The following is a 20,707-nucleotide window of genomic DNA, read 5'->3' as shown; positions in this document are numbered from 1 at the left end:
TGTTTCTTGCACACTCCACTAGATCTGTTGATTGAAGCATTCAGGGCATGAATCTTGGCTAAGAGTACAATGCAGCTCTTCAAGGATAAGGACTGGATCTGAGAACGCCATCTGGTGGCTCTCTCTGGATCCCAGTTTGGTGAAAGAGATTCTCTAAATGCTAGTTCATTAGCCACTATAATAACCCAAGCCGGAGGGAAACACGTCGAGAATATGTTCTACCAGGAGCCCATTTAGTTGTATAAGTGAGAACAATAAAAGTTACTATACTAGATTTTAAGATATTTCTAGTCAAGATGCCATTTTTAGAGAGATACCAAAATTACTGAAATTCCACCTCCCAGCCTTTAAATGGCAAGATCTTTATTAGAAATGTAGTACTTAGACAGTTGGACTATTTGCTCTTGACACGCACATTTTATCCTAATTGAATTAGTTATTAAATTTCATAATAGATCTCATAGTGGTACTCTGTATACATCGCTTGAGACTTACAAGAATAGCATTGCATCCAATTTTTACCAGTCTAGATCAAATTCATGAGAATTCACATCACAAATTTAATGCTTCAGCCAAGAATAGTACATTTCTTTCCACAAGTAACTTGGCAAGTTCCGAAAAGATCCCTCAGTGACTATGTTCAATTATTTTGGAGCCACCTAGGGAATTGGAAATTAAAGTAAGTGTGAATGGAGGCCATGTGGACCTCATTTTTGTCTTGTAAGTGCTCATAATACCTACCACCTCATAGGAATTTTAAGAACTATAATTTTCATAAAGCACTTCAAGTTCCAGAGGGAAAGCTCTATAGATAAAATTTTATTAGTTTGTTCTATACTGTCCCGTTTATCCAGGTTATGGTCAAACATACTTGACTAATCATTATGAATGTGTTTGTTTGGACTCTGTTCTTTAAGTTTACCTTAAAGCAATGTTAGTAATAATTGTGAAACTTTGAAATTCACATATTTTGCTTTTTCTTAGAAATGTTTTTCATTCCTTTCAGGTAACAAATATACTCTAGAGACTAGACCAAACCAAGAAGGCATTGATGTAAGACAAGAGCTACTGAAATTCCATTCTACTTATTATTCATCGAACTTAATGGCTATTTGCGTTTTAGGTCGAGGTAAGAAATATTAAAATTTTTTCATTGACTTGGGTTATCTGATTTTCCATTCCATTTTCACTTTTTCAAGTATTGGAAGAAAGATATAAGATATTTCCTATTATCTGTTCAGAGGCTTTGCAGATGATCTTCTTGGAGAAAATGTGGAAGGGAATTTGTTTTTAAATCACTTTGTTCTAAAAAGAAGCTTGTTGTTCAGTTGCTCAGTTGTGTCTGACTCTTTGTGACCCCATGGATTGCAGCATGCCAGGCTTCCCTGTCCTTCATCTCCTGGAGCTTGCTCAAACTCAGTCCATTGAGTTGGTGATGCCATCCAACCATCTTGTCCTCTGCCATCCCCATCTTCTCCTGCCTTCAATCTTTCCCAGCAACAGGGTCTTTTCTAATGAATTGGCTCTTCTCATCAGGTGGTCAGAGTATTGGAGCTTTGGCTTAGGTGATTTTAAATGGAGACCTGAAGAAAATACAAATTAATATCGATCGTTGGAAGTTGGAGCTTCCCTGGTGGCTCAGACGGCAAAGCGTCTGCCTGCAATGCAGGAGACCTGGGTTTGATCCCTGGGTTGGGAAGATCCCCTGGAGAAGGAAATGGCAACCCACTCTAGTGCTCTTGCCTGGAAAATCTTATGGACAGAGGAACCTGGTAGGCTACAGTCCATGGGGTTGCAAAGAGTTGGACACAGCTGAGCGACTTCACTTTCACTTTTGGTGCTCTATGCATGTAAAAGCAAGAAAAGGAAGTGTAAAAGATAAGATTGAGAGATTTGACCTTATAAAATTCAGAAAACTAAAAAATGAAAAGGCAGATGATTATAAACTAGGAAAACTATGAGAAAGCAACCAAGGTTTGATTCTAAAAGTGCAAATTAATGATAATATGTTGTTTCCCCTATTAAGTTACCATAATCTTGGTTTGGATTTTGTTTTAACTAATACCCATTATAAAAAGAGGTATTCTTTTGTGTTTGTTGTGTATACAATTTATGCAATTCCTCCACAATTTACAGAGGAGAATTTAAGATGCATCACCCTTAAAAAATACATTTTTACTTTTAGAAGTGCAGTCTAAGGAAATCATCAGAGTTGTTCAAACAGGTGATGTCCAAGGATGTTTCAGTATAGTATTTATTAGTAAAAAGTTAGATGCAAGCTGAATGTTCATTAACAGGACATTGATTAATAGTGATGTTATAGCTATAGCATAGAACATCTTACAGAAAATAGCATCCCTTCTCTCACTTTCTCACCTCCCAGCTGTTTTATTGTTCTTTAAAACATTTATCAAACATTTATCTTTAAAAATTATCACATATTTAATATTTAAAGAAATATTAAACATTCTTTATTATCTGCTGTACCAGAATGTAAGTCACTTGAGAATAGAAACTATTTTGTTCACTGATTTGTCTGGGTTAGTGCTTGGTACGTCATAGGTACTCAGTAAATAAATATTAAATGAATAAATAGTTTTATGACAGTGTATTAATAGCATGGGATAATATTCTTAATGTATTAAATAGAAAACAAAAGCACTCTATAAAAACTCTATGTGCTGTATGATCCCATTTGGGGATTTCTAATAGACGTAAGTGGGAGACATAAGACAGCATAGAAAAACATACCAGAAATGTAATAACGGGCTGTAGTAGTTAAGAACTCACGCTCTAGAGTCTGAGAGCTTGGGTTTGAATTCCTAATACACCACCTACCCAGTGTGTGGCTGTGAGCTAACAAAGTTACTTCTGTTCCCTGCTCTTCATTTTTGCGTTGTTAAAATGGAGGTGGTACCACATATTTGTTGTGAGGTTTATGATATAATGCAGAAAAAGTGCATAGTACCTGGTGAACAGCAAATACTCCATAAATGGTAGCTGTTTGCAGCATTCCATAATCATGAGATTGTAGGAGACTTTTGTTTTCTTCTTTTTTTCTTCTTTTGTTTTTCTAAGTTTTCTAAATTGGCAACTGTTACTTTTGTAGGTAGAAAATAAACTCCTATGTTTACTTTAACTTGATAATAGAATGAGGATATAAAATGGGTCCAAGGAGAAGGCTAAAAAAAAAAAAGTATGTGTTATATTCTATGTTCTTTCTGAAGTTAGGTAAGTCTGTGGAGTGTAAAAACGAAAACATCACTTGGTATTTAGAGCTTAGTCCTGGAAGTAGGTTTCTCAGCGTATTTTTGTTCATGTCCTCCTGAGATAAAACACGTGATTTCAGTAAGCACTTACTGGGCAAGTAATAATGACAACAGATGACTCAGACATGAACCCTGCCCTCAGTGTTCTTGGTTTAGTGGAAGTGACAGAATGAGCATCTGAAAGAAACAAAGAGTTTCTTTGTTCCAGTTTGGTCTCCGGTGTGACTGGTGTGACTGACCTTCTGTGCTCTGCTGAGCGGATTTGATGACAGGTCTGGGAGAGGTGTCCTTACAGTACAGTGGTGTGTGGAAGAAACAGGATCTCTTAGAGGATTAATGGATAATCTGCTCCTTCTTCTAGGAGGAGGGAAGAGGAAGAGTAACCATGTGGCAGAATCTCTGTCACAAAGGGCCAAAAAAGTTTTTCTCTGTTTTCCCATGAGGTCCTCTCTCTCGTTGTGGCAGCACCAATTACCTGGACACTTGACAAATAGGTAGCTGTCAAGTGGAGACCCTAGGATGGCCAAGTCCTGGTAATGTAAAGATGAATGGGACTACTCTCTGGTAGCTCACAGCCTAATGGTGAAGACAGATATTGCTTTATGGCACAGTTGCCTTACCTTTAAAAAGCTACACGGTGAATTTGTGCTTTGAAAAGGAAAGGCATATCCTAGTAGAACCTTGCTGTGAAGGGCCCCACTGTCGTCAGCATTTCAGGTTGACAAATCATTGTTGGCCACCCCCTTTGTTTCCAGTTACATGTCTAATCTGTCTGTTTCTTTATGTCTTTGTGTCAGATGTCTCTGACATCTTTCACGCAAGATACACCCTCTTCACTCCTGAGTTCACTGTCATGTAACGGGCAGCCACGTGCTGGGCCTTCTATTTGGCTCTGGACATTTTAAGGTTCTTCATACAAGCCCAAAAAATTGAAGTAAAAATGCATATGTTTTATAAATAAAGTGCACATACCCACATTCATAGACCTAAAAGAGAACTTCACCATATATATATAGACAATTGTCAAATAGTGATTAAGTGTTTTTTACAGAGTTCATGGAGAAGTTCAAAATGGGTCATAGAATATCAAGGGAAATTTCTTATTTGATTCAAACGCTTCCTGACAGTAATAAGTGATGAATGTTTATACCATTTATAAATAACCTATTTTTGAGGAGACAGAATCAAGGTGAGTGGTTATCTTGTTTATAAAAAGATAACCTTTTCCACTTTTTTTCTTTTTAGAATAATAGTAATACGTGTGCATAGAAAAAAATTTGTCCCAAACAGAAATATATAAAAATGGAAATCAGTTCTTCTTCCTCATCCCACCTTATGAACACTGTGTCCTCTTCAAAGATAGTCACCTTAAATCATTTTTTGTTATACTTCCAAAAGTAGAATTTCTTTGATAGATTTAGATTTATGTATATCTGTTAAAAAATTAAATGAGATTATACTACATGGGACTGAAATCTGCAGTTTTCACTTAACAGAAATTTGAGATATTTTCATGTCAGCCCATACAGATCTCCCTCTCATTGATGACTACCTAAAATTCCAACGTAGAGATGTCTTATAACATGTACACATTGATAGATGTTTCAGTCACTTCCAGTTTTTATTGTTTTTATAAAAACAATACTGCAGTGAACATCTCATCTATATAATTTTATAAACTTTGCAACTACATTTCTCTATAAAAAAGATAGATAGATGATAACATAGAAGAATTTCACACACATGTGGCTATATAATCTTAGGACAATTACAAATCTTTGCTTGAGTTTGACAGAGTGTGATACAGAATCATATGATGTTAGACCTTGGAAGAGACTTGTGATCACCCTACCCAGCTTTCATGTTTCATAGAACCTGGAGTGCTTAACCAGTTTGTCTGAATACTCTGACATAATTTGTTGGTGTTAGAGTTGGGGTTAGAATCAAAGTCCTCTGATCCCCTGACTCAGGATTCTTCTCACCATTTTATACTATTCTCCCTCAAAATCAGTTACTTACAGATACTAACATTTGACCTTTAATAATAGGTTTAGACTGTTAAAAAGTTATTGTTATTGTCTGTCAGCCAGTGGTTTAGTATGTTTCTGTTGGAAATTGTAGGTAAAATAGTCAGTTTCCAAATGCCACTAATTATTTGTTTCTAATGTTTATTTTTAAATTATTTCAAGATAATATTTGTAAAATAGTTTTTTAGACTATAAAGAGGCAGACATTTGTGAGGTATAATTGTCAATATTGCATAACTACAGAAGTTATACAGACTCTGGTAGGGTTTAACTGAATGCTTCAACTTATCAGATGGAGTTTTTAAAAAATTCCTAGGCTTTCCTTTTTGTAGTCCTGAGATTTTTCAGGAGATCCTAAGGTTCTTCCCACCAGCGTTATTGAGATATAATTAAAACATAATATTGTATAAATGTAAGGTACACAACATAGTGATTTTATACATGTACACATATAATCCTAGGGTTTTAAATACTACCCACTAGGTGTTATGATTAGTTTAAGTCCTGTTTCCATTGTCTGTTTTCTTGTAGAATCTTTAGATGACTTGACTAATCTGGTAGTAAAGTTATTTTCTGAAGTAGAGAACAAAAATGTCCCATTGCCAGAATTTCCTGAACATCCTTTCCAAGAAGAACATCTTAAAGTAAGTGCATGTATTGCTAGTATTTTTTTTTTCTGTTTTAAATTTATGCACATAATATATGCCTAGTTTGCCAAAGAGTACATAGAACATTTTAGAGATTTCATTATTTATATGGTTTTTAATATTTGTCTGGGTAGTCAAATGAAATCAGTTTCACATATACTAGAGACATGTATCACCAAAAATGTAACAATATGTTCTGATCTTTTCATGCTAAAAGTAGTTTTGGTAGCTATAACCTTGGCAGACTGTAGAAGCTGGTAAGCAGTGCCAGAAGGCAAGCATCCAAAAGTATTGAGCCACATGGTCCAGAGGACCAAACATGGACCGCATACCAACTGTAATGAAATCCCACTAAGAAAGAGCCCAGGTCATTTATTTCTGTTTGGTCAGTATCATTTTCTCTGACAATTGATTCTGTCCTGAATTTTGGGATTCTTCTGTGAAAATCAGGGTTGTTGTTGTTTGTTTTAAATCAGTATTCTTCATAGTTTGTAAATTCTTTTTTTTTTTTTTTGATAGGACTTGTACATAGCTAATCTTTTGTGGTTTGTTTTTTTCCCCCAGCAACTTTACAAAATAGTACCCATTAAGGATATTAGGAATCTTTATGTGACATTTCCCATACCTGACCTTCAGAAATACTACAAATCAAATCCAGGTCATTATCTCGGTCATCTCATTGGGCACGAAGGCCCTGGAAGTCTGTTATCAGAACTTAAATCAAAGGGTGAGTCTCTTGGGTCCCACCTTCTGAGGGTAGTACCCCATCTCCATCATTTTTTTTTTTTTTTTTTTTTTACTCTGGCTCTCATTTCTCCTAAATATTTCCCTGTGAAGGGATATTTTCAGATGAGACTATTTAGAGTTAATGGGAGAGTGAGGTGATGGTTGTTAGTATGCTTTTTTTTCTTCTTTGGGGTTTTTGTTTTTGTCTTTTTTCATAATTTGTTTTACCCTTTTGGTATTGAGCAGTGAAGTTTAAATATTTCAAAAGATATTGTGGCCCATGTTTTAAATAAGATAGAGGTTAAAAAATGTAAATCTCATATTGTATATTGTTTACCATCTCTATGAAATGAGCTGAAACATTTATCTACTCTTATCCATCAAATCCATCAAAGGGTGTATTAATACTAGGATCAGTCAGTAGATTTCCAAGGTTCCTCTCCACTCAGACTCTGTATATAGCACTTAAGCACAGTAGTCTACTCTTGATTTGGGAAATGATTTGAGGAGTCCCAAGAAAAACTCCCAACCCCTAAAATTCCTTGAATCTTTTGCAGTGCCTGAAACTGCTTTTCTGAACTGATTTTTGCCCAGTCTTTTCTGCAGAATGCCCTTCTAGTCTCTTGGGAATGTATAGAATGAATTTTTTTTTTTAAATTCCTTGTCTTAAAAGAAGACACACAAGCAATCACGTTAATTTCCTTTGACTGTTACAGGCTGGGTAAATACTCTTGTTGGTGGGCAAAAGGAAGGAGCCCGAGGTTTTATGTTTTTTATCATTAATGTGGACTTGACTGAGGAAGGATTATGTAAGTATTGGCCATTTTTGAATGAAAATTGATTTTTTATGATTAACTTTTATTAACTTATTTATGCTCTGGATCTGTTTTTTTGTTGTAAAGCTATAAAGACTTTAATTCATACTGTTTTATCTATTGTAACTTGGCCTCCATTTCATGGGTGATTTTCCCTCCTTAACATCTGATCATTGTTGCACTTCTAAAATGTGTACTTGACTTTTTGTTTGCTCATTTATTACCCCAAAGTCCCTTCTGTCACAAATTCCAGATCTTGGAAGGCCATGTAGGTGGGACCCTAAACCTAGTCACAGGGAGGTGAGAAGTCCATTTCTAAGGTCTTCTACCTACCTGACTTACCTTAGGAGTAAACTCCTTGCTTTGAAGGATTTGAAGACTGAATGGTTTTTAAGTGTGCATTCTTTTTCCAGTACATGTTGAAGATATAATTTTGCACATGTTTCAATACATTCAGAAGTTACGAGCAGAAGGACCTCAAGAATGGGTTTTCCAAGAGTGCAAGGTACTTTTGTTTCACCAAAATTTTTTTTATGGAAAGTTTTCAAGAAACAAGTATATGTGAGTTAATTTAAATGTAAGGCCCAGTGAAATTTTTAAAGTTTTTATTGTTCCTAATTTAAACTCTAAAATTTTGAAATGCATAGTAGCTTTAGTTAAGGCCTAGTCTTAACTAGTCTGATTGGTTACCTGACACATAATTAAGGGTTGAGGCATCAAGTAGCCTCTTTTTAGGAGGAAGAGGAAAGAAACAAATAGATTGCTTTTCTATCCCTGAGAAGAAAGCAAGGAGCTTCTTGAGCTTTTATGTACCAGTGTTTACTCCAGTTCTCTGAAGCTGTATCTAAAATTTGTATTGAACTCTCAAAGAAACAGTGAATTATTATATATATTATTGTGTTCTTAAAAGTGATTTTTATTGTTGTATGTAGGGAAAAGCCTGTCCTTTTCTTTCTTTCTTTCTTTGCATAGAACAAAAGGTATTTGTCTTTTAAATTTTTAAAGACTTCTTTTAAGAGTTTTTTTTTTTTTAACATCTACTTTAAGATCTATTCAAGACTGAAATGTATTTTGTTTAAGGGTGTAATCTCTGTTTGTGAAACTTAGGACAGTAACTTCTAATCAGGCTACAATTCTCTGAGAGGGTCAGTAAAATCATCATCTATGCAACTGATGAATCTCACAGGGTTCCTTGACAGTTTTCCTAATTCTTTGACTAATAGTTTCAACATTTAGCCTATAGAATCATGTTCTATATTTGTTATTTTCATTTGTGTTCTGTACATTTCTAAATGAAGCATAGCCATTTTTTCAGAAAGTGTGATAGTTACATATGGAGGAAAATGGGAGGCAAACCAACCCCCACCACCAAGGAAAAAAGTATTTCTAAATAACAGGTAACTTATGTCTAATTGGATTAACTTTTCATTTTAGGACTTGAATGCTGTTGCTTTTAGGTTTAAAGATAAAGAGAGACCACGGGGTTATACCTCTAAGATTGCCGGAATATTACATGTAAGTTTATTGTTATTTTACTCTATACTTTGGCACGTAGAGTGTTTCAGTGATCCTGTATATGTTACTTTCAGTACTATACAAATCATAAAAATTGAAGCTACAGTGTCAAACTTTAGACTTTGTAGCAACTAGTGAACTCTGATGTGAAGACATATTTAAAATCTTAATTTTCATCATCCTGAAAATCATCATCTGTAATATTTTCATTACATAGACATCATGCTTACTGGCTTTGTTCTACTATGTACTACTTATGTGAAAGCTATAAATCACCCACTTTTTTCTGTTTCTGTTGCTATCACCCTAATATGAGCTACCTTCATTTCTTACCTGTATTACCATCATGGACTCTTACCTGAGCTCCGTGTTTGCTGTCTCCCCAGTTTTAGTGTTTTTTCCCTGCCTCAATGATCTTTTGAAAACCCAAATCAGATTATTTCACTCCTCTGTGTCAAGCCTTTCAGTGGTTTCCCATCAGAGTTGAAATAGATCTAAATTTTTACCTGACCCATAACGATATCTGACTCCAGCCTCTCACTTGACCGAATTCCATATCACTTCCCCTCCCACCTCTCTCATTCCCATTCCACTCCAGCTGTCCTGGCTCTTTGTCTAATCTTTAAGCATTTAGTTTGTTCTTCCCTCTCAGGGCCGTGTCATTTGCTGTTTTTTTCTGCCTGGAGCACTTACAGTCTTTGCATGGCTAGGTTCTTCTCGTTTGGGTCTCCACTCGGATGTCTCTCCTTTAGAGACGCCTTCCCTGACCTCTCAATCATGACCCTGCCCCTTTTAAATTTTCTTTGTAGCATTTTATCAGTATAATGACAGTATTAGTTTGTTTATTGTCCGTCTCCCTCCCAGTTAGAGGCCCCTGGTAGCTCAGACAGCTAAAGTGCCTGCCTACAATGAGGGAAACCTGGGTTCAGTCCCTGGGTTGGGAGGATCTCCTGGAGAAGGAAATGGCAACCCGCTCCAGTATTCTTGCCTGGAAAATCCCATAGACGGAGGATGCTGGTAGGCTGCAGTCCATGGGGTCACAAAGAGTCGAACACGACCGAGTGACTTCACTTTCACTTCACTTTCCTCCCAGTTAGAACATGAGCTCTTTAGAGAGCAGGGACATCATTTGTCTTACCTACCATTGTACCTACGGCAGCACCTAGAACAGTGCCTGGCACAGAGTAGGGTGTTCATTACATACTTGTTGAATGAATGAATCAGTCTGTCTCAGTAATTTGCCCTTACTAAAAAGCATCTTTCACATTATTTTTCTTTAGTAACTGAAAATATAAGGCATTTTTCCTCCATAACAACTTTCTAAATGCTTGTCTGATTTCATTCATAGAAGTTTGAGTAGAAATTCTATTAAAATATGTATACTTTATGTTAAGAATCCTATAGATGTCAGCGTTTAATCACCAAATTTTTTTTATCAACACTCAGTTTTTAGCTAGAGGTATTACTTGTTCTCTGAAAAAATGTACTTTTGTTCTCTATAACGTAGGTGTATTTGGGGATTAACTGTAAAATTATCCCACAATATGAAACTGCTTAAAGTGTGGTAAGAAAGAGAAAAGATTCAGAAATCTTTACAATGAAATAAAATTTAATTGGAGGGAAGCGGGGGTGTAAAATAGAGGATTTTATGTGTTAGAGGTCTGTTTGCTTTAATAAGTTAAACTGTATCATAGCCTTGCACATTTTACTTTTGTATTTATTTTCCTTTTGTATTTATTTTCCTTTTAAAAAGTATTATCCCCTAGAAGAAGTGCTCACAGCTGAATATTTACTGGAAGAATTCAGACCAGATTTAATAGAGATGGTTCTCGATAAACTCAGACCAGAAAATGTCCGGTGAGTCACTCTACAGATGTTACTGTTACATACTAGATTTTCAGTGATAGTTAGAATCTGAAAATTTGAAATTGTGAATAAAATGCTTTTAAACTTTTTATCAAGCATGATTACAAAAGTAGAGAGAATCAGTATAATGATCCAATACCAAACTTTAGCAATCAGTACATGGCTAGCCTTTTTGATCTTTATCCACACTTCTTCACTAACCTTTCCTCCAGTCTTGATTATTTTAAGTCAGTATCTTGAAAACATGAAGATTCTTTTTAAAAAAAAAAAACAACATAATCATAATTTCATTATGAATAAGATATAATAATAGATTGTCTTAACCTGGCTTCATCCTAACTCTAACTCCCAAAATGTCAGCTCATTTGTCTGGTTTTATAAGCAAGTGAGGACACCTTCTGTTTTTTTAAGTGAAAGTAAGGATTACAGTCTCAATGCTTCTGACTGGCTAGTGGTTAATCAGGAAATCAAAAATTGGAGGAGCTGTTAGGCTAACAAATATGTCTATTAGAGGAGGATCAGCCCTAAAGAGCTTATGAGCTACCCCATGATATTTCTGCCTTAAAATTGAATTTCATCTATATTTTCTAAAAGTCAAGAATAAAAGGTATACATTTGATTGGCACATATTTAGCATATTTTATTTTTCTCCCCTTTTGAGCACATATTTCCAGAATTCTGGGAACTTGGTGATTGAATAAATATTTTTTTGGAGCAGTCATTTTACAAATAAAATCAACAATCTGATAGAACTTTTTGAAAAGATCTTCTGACAGAACTGTTCTATCAGTCATTTTCCTAGTTACCATTGTTTGAACTTTTTCAGACATATCCTAGCAACAAACAGTAGAGAGATTAAATTAAAGGAAATACTATTGGTGGTTATACAAAATCAGTACATGTGGTAAAATGACATAAAACTATACACACACATTGTACCAACAACAATTTCCTGGTTTTGATATTATAGGTAAAATGTAACCATTGAGGGAAACTGGGTAAAGAGGCCACAGGACCTCCCTGTACTATTTTTGCAACTTCCTAATTATAGAAGTATGTAACTATATAAAAATAAAACATTAAAAATTTTTTTTAAGTATTTACAATAGCAACAAAGGCATAAAATACTTAGGAATTAATTTAATCAAACAGTGCCAAGAGATATTAAAAACCTTGCTCATAGATGAGGAGACTTGATTTTATTAAAATATCCATCCTCTCCAGTTTGATTCACAGACTCAATGTAATCACAATCGAAGTCCTCATAGGCTTTTTTCCTTAAGCTATTGGTAAGCTGATTCCAGAATTTATATGGATCTACAAAGGACCTAGATTACTTGAAACACTTTTACACAGGAAAAGAAAATTTGGAGGACTAAAACTGCCAGATCTGAAAGCTTACTCTAATGCCATAGTACTTAAGACGATTATAGTACTGTCAAAAAGACAGACAAATAAATCATTGATTTTTGTGCCTAGATTTTTGTGCCTTTTTTCTTCCTCTGTTGTCTATCTTTTAAAAATATGATGTAATATTGTGTACTACTAGTAAGAGGGTAGAATTTATCTAGTTGAATCCCTTGTAAAAAGTGATGAAACTGAAGCCCGGAGACTTGCCTAATTTAGATCTTAACTGTGATTTTGGCAAGATCTCAAAGAAAGAGAGTCATGGTATCAACCAGAATTTGTTTCTGATGGCCAGGTCTGTGCAGTTCCTACCAATTCTTTTTTAAATTCATAACAGTTACCTGTGAAGCCTCTTCTCATTTTTGGCTGTCTTCCCTCTTTTCTGTCTCAGGGATTGTTTGCAAAGGTGTCATGAGAATTCGTCCCTTGGGAATGATACTGCCTTTTAATGTCTATAGTCAAGATTATTTCTGAATGGGTCCCATCAGCAGCGGCAGCTATTCTTTCCTCTGAACACTTCTAAGTGACTGACTTGAACTCAGCAGTCAGCATTCATTCTAGCCCACTGTTTCTTTTTCTTAGTATTGTAAGCTTCAGTATGAAACGAGCGGATCACTTTCTCTCATATTCCCAAGGATCCTGTCAGTACCACGTGCTGTGCTGTGCTTCGTTGCTCAGTTGTGTCAAACTCTTTGCGACTCCATGGTCCGTAGCCCACCAGGTTCCTCTGTCCATGGGGATTCTCCAGGCAAGAATACTGGAGTGGGTTGCCATGCCCTCCTCTGCTAGTACCATATCAGTAGCCAATTCTTTGTAGATGGAATTAAAGAATAGCATTGCCCCCCCAACACACATTTAGGAAAAAACTCATGGAGACTAGGTTGGGTTTTTTTATTAGCATAATTAGATTTCCAGCAGATGGTCTAAGGTGCTGCAGCGTCCGTGCCAGTTTTTCTCAGTTGTCTGCAGTTAAACATACTGTAGCTCTCTGTGGTGTACCTCAGTTATTGTGCTTTTTTTCTCCTAATTGAGGTCCTCTTGTGCTTCCACACTCTGATTTGTAGATTTCTGTATGTTTGACATGTGTCTAAGCTGTCTCTTCTGTTATTTCCCCTTCATAATTTGTTTAAAAATACATATTCTATCATTTTATTTCAGTTTTTAATTCCTCAATGATATGCTAATTCTTGGTCTCTCTTTTTGTTAGGCCAATATTTGGTATTTACCTAGTTTGAGGAGCCTCATGGTAACATTTCACCTGTTACCCATACACTTTACTTTGGTATCTAACTATCCAAATCCCTCAGGATTGTACCTAGTAAATTGTCCTTCTCCCCCCTTTTTAACTTACTCATTAGCCTACATTGTCTGCTTCTTTCTGTGTCATATGGTCGTCCTCCAGAACATTTGGCAGCTTTCCCTGAGTTTTTTTCACTTTCTCGCTCAGAACTGAGTTTAAAGTTTCCTTGTTCCAGAAGGCAAGTCCACTGCTGAATGAATGCCCCAGTCTTCATAAGTTGTAATCAATCCCTTGTTTATTATTCTGATACATGGGGCTGTCATTCAGGGAAATTAGAGCCATCTATGTAATAAACTTTTTCAAAATCAAGCATGTCATGGAAGAGAAGATGGGAATACCACCTCTCTACCATGTAATTCTACTTCCTAACACATTTTTTTAGGTGTCTCCCTAAGAATTAATCCGTTCATTCTTTGAGAAATCAGCAGGGGTGGAGGCAGTTTACATGACTGAGCCTTAGCTGGCTCTGTCATGTATTGAGTGAATGTCCTTAAGAAACATCACATACTCTTCATGTGGCCATGTGAGCTCTGTGTACATTACACGTATCCCTCATAAGGGATTCTCAAATTGCCAACATGGATACAATATCCGAACTCTTTCATCTGTTAGACCCTTGGATTCTTCTGTGTGTTTCTGTGGAACATATTCTTATTTAGCATGTTTTCTAGAACACATAGTGGTCAGTGGCAGCTAGACCAGATCCAGAATACCATAAACTAGAAGATTAAGTCAGTCATTCTAACAGACAGGTGAGTCAGATTTCTTGTAATATTGACCCTGAAGCAAGTGAGAAGGCCAAATCCAGCTAGCCAGGTAGACTATTTTATCTAGAATGAATAAGAAGTAGACTGTGGTTCTGACAGTCAGGCACTGGGGTTGAGGCAGTCCAGTGATGGGCAGATGTTTGGAACACAGAGATTAGGATTCTGAAAATGAATGGGTGTTCAGTAGAGGGGAGCTTTGATTGAAAGGAGTGGACTTTGAGCTGTGATACTGACATTCAGAGACTGGAACCTAACCTCTGGGAGGATAAGTGAGAACAAGCAAGAATAGACATGAACTTAGTTGTCTGAACTGGGACATAAAGAAGTGAAACCAATAACAGGACTGACTACATGGCAAGCCTTCCAAGCTATTGACTTAGCACTCTGTCAACACAATTCAAAAGGGTTGCTCCCAGTCTGTCGTTGAGCCAGCTAGTCAGAGTGAAATGATTCTAACTTTTGACAATTAAAAGGCAGCAACCTTCCCTAGGACAGGAGCTCCACTGGTACAGAGCTTCTTCGGCTTCTTTGCTTATAATCTTCTGACATTTTACCTCTGCCTTCCCTCCCTAAACTATTTTTTTCCCCTTCTCATTTCTCTTCTATGAAGTTCCTACTATCCCATCAGAGAAAGAAATGTTTTTCTTGGTCCTGTCCCCATCTCCCCTGGCAGCAGGAAGGCCAGTGTAAATATAATACATACAGTTAATTGATGGCAGTGTCTGGCAGAAAAAAAAACAAAACAGAGTACAAATTAGCAAGTTACAGTGAAAGAATGTTTTTAGTTTTTTTTGGTTTTCTGAATGAGCCAACAAGTTTTCTAAGCCATTTTTGTAACCTTGGGCCTGAGCTGTTCCTGGGAAGGAGTACTTTGATGTGCTTTTTCTTTTTTCAGATTTTTTTTTTCACATGTAAATCCATGGCTGATTCAATTTGTTGTGCTTTTTCAAAGACTATTTTTCAGCTGACCTTTGTTCCATTTTTTTTTCTCCCCAGCTACTCTTCTTTTAAGATTCTAGTCAATAGCATTCACAACAAGAATCTTCTTTGCAAGCGGTTTTTCACACCCAAAATGATGGGCTATAATCAAAGGGTAACAGAGACTGTGATCAGAGACTGCTGTACATACATAGCCATTTCCCTTAAGCCTCATAGAACACTTGGTCTTAGAAGCCCAACACATTCTTGAACATTTATTCATATTTTCATGAGTCGGATTCTATAAATTTATGTATACAACATGAATTTATAGATATTTTTTTTCCATCTATTTCTAGGGTGGCAATAGTTTCCAAATCTTTTGAAGGAAAGACGGATCGCACAGAAGAGTGGTACGGAACGCAGTACAGACAAGAAGCCATACCAGACGAGGTCATTAAGGTACGGCTCGCCCGTCTGTGAGGGAGCCCGATGCGTGAGGGACACAGGAGCGGGAGGCCCCCGGGTCAGCCAGTTCCCAGCCCAGATTGTGGAGAGCCGTGGCCCAGCGCTGTCTGTGCCCTCCCAGGAGGCGTCAACAGGGAGGAAGAGAGCTGGAGCTTAGGACTTACATGAAGAAATGTCACCACAGCTGTCTTCTCACATGTCTGTCAGACCAGCAGGACGGTTAAACAGACTTCAGCCTTATGCAGTCAAAGATTATTGGAGTTCACAGTCCACAGGGATGCAAAGGCACCAAGACAGGCAGGAAGAGATGGAAATAAGGAACCTGAAAGACAGATGCAAGGGTTTCTGAGAGCTCATGACCTTGCTCTGAACACACATGGGGAGCAGTTTCTGGGATTCATACTGTCTTCACCTTAGGAGGGGCTATATTTTATGCCTCATATTGTATTATTGCTCTTTTCGTCAACATAGGATCATCACAGTTTGTTTCAAAACAGGTATGTGTAGTAAGTAGTATGTTGCTGGTGTTACACATAAGGAGTCAGGATTTTGTTTGTCTTATCTACTTGTCTAGTGCTTTTTCTTTTTTGGTTTTCATTGGCTATGTAGCTTTGAGATTGTGTCCTTTATTCATGGGAAGACATCAGAAAACCTCACTCTAACTAAATACTAGTTAAACTTTAACAATAGACATTTCTTAAAGGTAGCAGGGTAATGACAAAATAGAAAAAAGAAAAAGAAAGACATTACTGATACTTCTCTGACATAGCTACAGCACAGGAGGAAATGACTGAAATCCTTTAGTGTGTGAAAATGTGCATCTTACTAAGCTGTGAGGGTAGGTGATCTCCCATGGGTTAGTGCTGGATGTGAACTAACCCCAAAACAAGAGAAAACCCTGCACCAAATTCTGACCGTGACAAACCTACCCCAAATGGAAATGAAAACAAATTGATCTGGAAGCTCAGCGGTGAAATTACTTGCTGAGTGCTTACCATTCCCTACGATTCAGCTATTCTGGAGACTTAAGTTGCTACTTATAAATAATGTGGTCAATTTCCCTACCATCCCAGTGCCAAAAGATACAGATGCAGGAACCAAAATAGAACTGCAAGAGCTGCACAGCTATGCGACATCAACTGGAGACCAGATTACTGAACCCAGAAGCACTGGCAGTTGGTTGCTTTTTTTTAAGTAATAAAAAGTCTTACAAGTCAGAATTCATCAGTTGTGGCCTGATCAGTCTCACTTAGTTTTTGGAAGTAGCCCATGGAACAGACCCAGCCTGCAGGTTGGGTCAATCCTATTCTACAGTTAAGCTGACTTAAATCTCAGATTTGTCATTAACCTTAGGCTTGAAATACTGGTCCACTTTGGAAATTCACATGGTCATCTGGGAGAGGAGTGGGCCAGGCTTCAGAAGTGAAGTGAAAGAAACCCTCTTTAACCTAGTTTTCAAGCTATACATGCAAGTAACTTAGTATAGCTGAAAGTTAACTCTTAGACTAACCACCTGTTGTCTGGCAGTTGTGGAAGTATGTCTCTGTGCAGGTTATTCTCCATTCTCTAAAGAGCTAGAGCAAATGTGATCTTCATACATTAGCCTCCGCGTTCCATAGTCTCTGATTGTTCCTTCATGTCGGCTGGTCATTTTAGAGATGTGTAAAAAAGAAAGATGGATAGATAAGTGTAAAACATTGATTAGTTCCGGAGATTCCAACTCAAGTTTCATGAAAAGTCATTGCTAGATTTTGTAAGTAGCCTCTACATATGGTGGCAAAGAATGCTGATATTTATTCCCTTATTGTTTCCCTGGATATTAAGCAAAATGAGTGTTTTAAACTCTTAAATCAGATTCTAATCACTTTTGTTTGTGTATTTTTTCACTCTTCATCCAGAAATGGCAAAATGCTGATCTGAATGGGAAATTTAAACTTCCAACGAAGAATGAATTTATCCCTACAAATTTTGAAATTTTGTCATTAGAAAAAGAAGCAACGCCATACCCTTCTCTTATTAAGGTAATATGTTAGAATCAGTGATATTAAAGTTAGGGGACAGACCTATTACATGGAGGGGACTAGAGAGAGGGTTTCTTTCATTTGGTACTATGTTGATTTAGGGGGCTCCCACCCCAGAGATAACAGAAGATTTGCAGAGATAATAACTTAAAAAAAATATTAAAAGGCTAAAAATGTCAAAGCAAACAAAACTGCTGTATGGCACAGAATCTAGGGAATTGTTTGCTTTGCAGAAAATAAAGTAGTAAGTCTGGACTATAATTCGTCTGTTGAAAGATATAACTCAGTGTTGAAAGCCTTTCTTCTGTGTTCACTGAAGACCCAGTAAGGAAGTAGACTTATGCTGCATCATGAAAGTTAAAGATAAGAAAGAATCTCTAAAGCCTGGAAGAGAGCATATCCAGGGGAAGCTGTTGGATTTCCTGCCTTTATAAACAATTCTTTCTCATTTTGAAAGAGTGGCTGTATGAAGTTAGTGGAGTTATAAGTCCGTGGAATGAATGATTGAGAAGGGAGTTTTCTTCCTCCAAATGTTCTTGTCATGTCATTATTTCACACCTTGGGTAGATTATGTGGGAAAATGGATCAAATTATTACAGCACATCCTCTTTTCTAAACTTCAAAACTAACTCTTTATAAACTTACTTCCATAGACAAACATCTTTCTTTCCCTTCAGAAGACCTAACATTAAGTCATTGAGACAAGAGTTAGTGTTTAGGACCATGAAATTTATCTCAAGTAACTAGATTACTAGTGAGATAGTCACTTTTCTTTTAAAAATTATATTTTAATGAGTTAAAGGCTAGGTTATTCAAAGAGAAAGCTTATTTACTTTTCCTAATTTTTTGTGTGTTTTAAATAGGCCATCTTAGGATAAAGTAAGGAGAACACTAAACCATTTATGTCTCTTCTCAGAGTTTCAAAGTAGTTCAAGTGAACTCTAAGACTTTATATAATTTGGTATGAATGAGTGAGTGGAGAGTCGAGGGAGTGGCTTATTTATTCATTCTTGGCTGTATTAGTTATCCATTGCTGTGTAACAAATTATTCTAACATTCAGCAGCTTAAAACCACAAACATTTATTTTTTCTCATGCAGCTTCCAAGAGACAGGAATCTGGAAGTTGCTCTGTTGGGTAGTTCTGGCTCAGGGTCTCCCATGAGAGAGACAGTCAAGCTGTTGGATGGAGCTTTGGTCGACTGAAGGCCCAACTAGGGCTGGAGAAGTCTCTTCCATGTTCAGTTGTGTGGTTTAGGGAAGATCTTAGTTCTTCACTGCATGGGCTTCTCCATAGAGTTGCTTGACACAGCAGCTGGTTTCCCCTAAAATGTGAGATCCAAGAGGGAAAATGAGTGATTGAGATGGGAACCGCAGAGTCTTTTTATAGTCTAATCTCAGAAGTGTCATACCATCACATCTGCCATATTCTGTTGGTCAGACAGAGACCAACCCTAGTCTAGCACAGGAAAGAGGACCACACAAGGGTGTGAATTCCTGCAGGCTGGGATCTATGTGGCCCACCTTGGAGGCTGGCTGCCTCATACCTACCCTCCAAGGACTCTTGCATCTGCCTTCTAACATCGAGAAAGATAGGGACAGGATAGTTGGTATTGATTTCTCTTGTCTGTCTCTTCCTCCACTGGGTCCCCATCTCTTTGCCCCAGGGTGAGATAAGAGGGTAATTTCTCTCTGCTGCTAGAGTTACCAGTCATCTCTCCAGCTTCCCATCTGCTGTCTCTTGGAGAGTGCTTCAGAGCCATGGGACAATAGCCTCTCCAGAACAAAACTCAGCTGTTGCCTCTGTTCTCCTCCTCTTGAAGAGAGATTTGATTGAAGATTTTTGTCAAATGTGCCTATATTTCCCTAAATATATTGTGTTTCCATCACAGGATACAGCTATGAGCAAACTCTGGTTCAAACAAGATGATAAGTTTTTCTTGCCCAAGGCCTGTCTCAACTTTGAATTTTTCAGGTATGTAAAATGAATCTAGCTACAAAGCTTCCTATAAAAATCAATATTTCTAAAAGTTTTCTTTGCTTCCTTAAGTACCTATGTCTGGAAATAAAAGGAGTTAGAATTATTTAGCGTAGACCAGGGAAGGCTGCATCTTCTGTTAAATGGTATTTTAGGAGCCAAGGTTGTTAATTCTTCCTTTCCTTTGAGGAGCACACTCTTCAACTGAAATGATTTATGTTAGCTATTAGGAGGATCTTCCTGACCTTGAGGATTTTGAATCTGGGAAGGCTATAGATTCACCAGAAGTTCACTGAAAAAAAGATTAAATAATCTAGGGTGGTTTTTTGTTGTGGTTTTGGTTTTGTATTCCTAGAGCTTGTCCAGAAAAAAAGGTAGTAGCTACTAAATGATCTTGAGTCTCTTCCAGTCCTTTAATTGTCTGGAGCCCTTAGATGTTGCGTCCTCTATTTCTGACTTGGTAGAAGATGTTTAGTAAAATTTATGAATAATGTTACTGTTGCAGTGATTCCTCAATATAAATCTTTAGTTCATCTCTGTCTTCTTTATTTGTGTGATAATGTTATCATTCAATTCAAATTTTACTCTGTGAGTTTGTACTCTGTAATTTTATATTTCTAAAATTCAGTTGTCTGTGTTTATTTTAAAAAAAAAAAACCCTATCGTCATCTAATAATGTTCACTATGATGATCAACTTTTTCATTAATTTTTGTTTGATTTCCTTGGCATGAAATTAAAGCTGAGATGTGTTTTAAATGTTTGGAAGAGGGAAAAAGAATTTCTAGGTAGAATGTTAGTAGTTCACCAACAAGTATGTTGAGATTGTAGAGATAGCAACATTGTTTATTTATAGCCTGAGATTCATAGATTATCTAGAGCTGCACAGAGATTGTTGCTTTTTGTTTTGTTTTTTAAATATCAAACCTGAACTTTCTGATTATAGCTTACTATTGGCAAAGAATATTACAAAGCTGGTTTTAGTTT

The 20,707-nt window shown here is 36.8% G+C and overlaps 1 protein-coding gene across 2 annotated transcripts in view; it reads left to right on the top strand.

The window, feature by feature from the left end:
* Window positions 1-20,707, top strand: part of IDE (insulin degrading enzyme) — a 93,122-nt gene that overhangs the window by 48,710 nt on the left and 23,705 nt on the right. For both annotated transcript variants that reach the window (XM_061162187.1, XM_061162186.1), the window contains exons 5-14: window positions 1,007-1,129; window positions 5,828-5,940; window positions 6,508-6,670; window positions 7,386-7,478; window positions 7,898-7,989; window positions 8,919-8,999; window positions 10,753-10,856; window positions 15,617-15,719; window positions 17,624-17,746; window positions 19,637-19,719. In XM_061162187.1, the coding sequence (XP_061018170.1) occupies window positions 1,007-1,129; window positions 5,828-5,940; window positions 6,508-6,670; window positions 7,386-7,478; window positions 7,898-7,989; window positions 8,919-8,999; window positions 10,753-10,856; window positions 15,617-15,719; window positions 17,624-17,746; window positions 19,637-19,719 (1,078 nt within the window). The remainder of the gene's footprint in view (window positions 1-1,006; window positions 1,130-5,827; window positions 5,941-6,507; window positions 6,671-7,385; window positions 7,479-7,897; window positions 7,990-8,918; window positions 9,000-10,752; window positions 10,857-15,616; window positions 15,720-17,623; window positions 17,747-19,636; window positions 19,720-20,707) is intronic.

This window comes from Dama dama, chromosome 15 (genome assembly GCF_033118175.1).
Source record: "Dama dama isolate Ldn47 chromosome 15, ASM3311817v1, whole genome shotgun sequence".
NCBI lineage: Eukaryota > Metazoa > Chordata > Mammalia > Artiodactyla > Cervidae > Dama > Dama dama.
The sequence above is the reverse complement of the archived record's forward strand: the minus strand, read 5'-3'. Positions and strand labels throughout refer to the sequence as shown.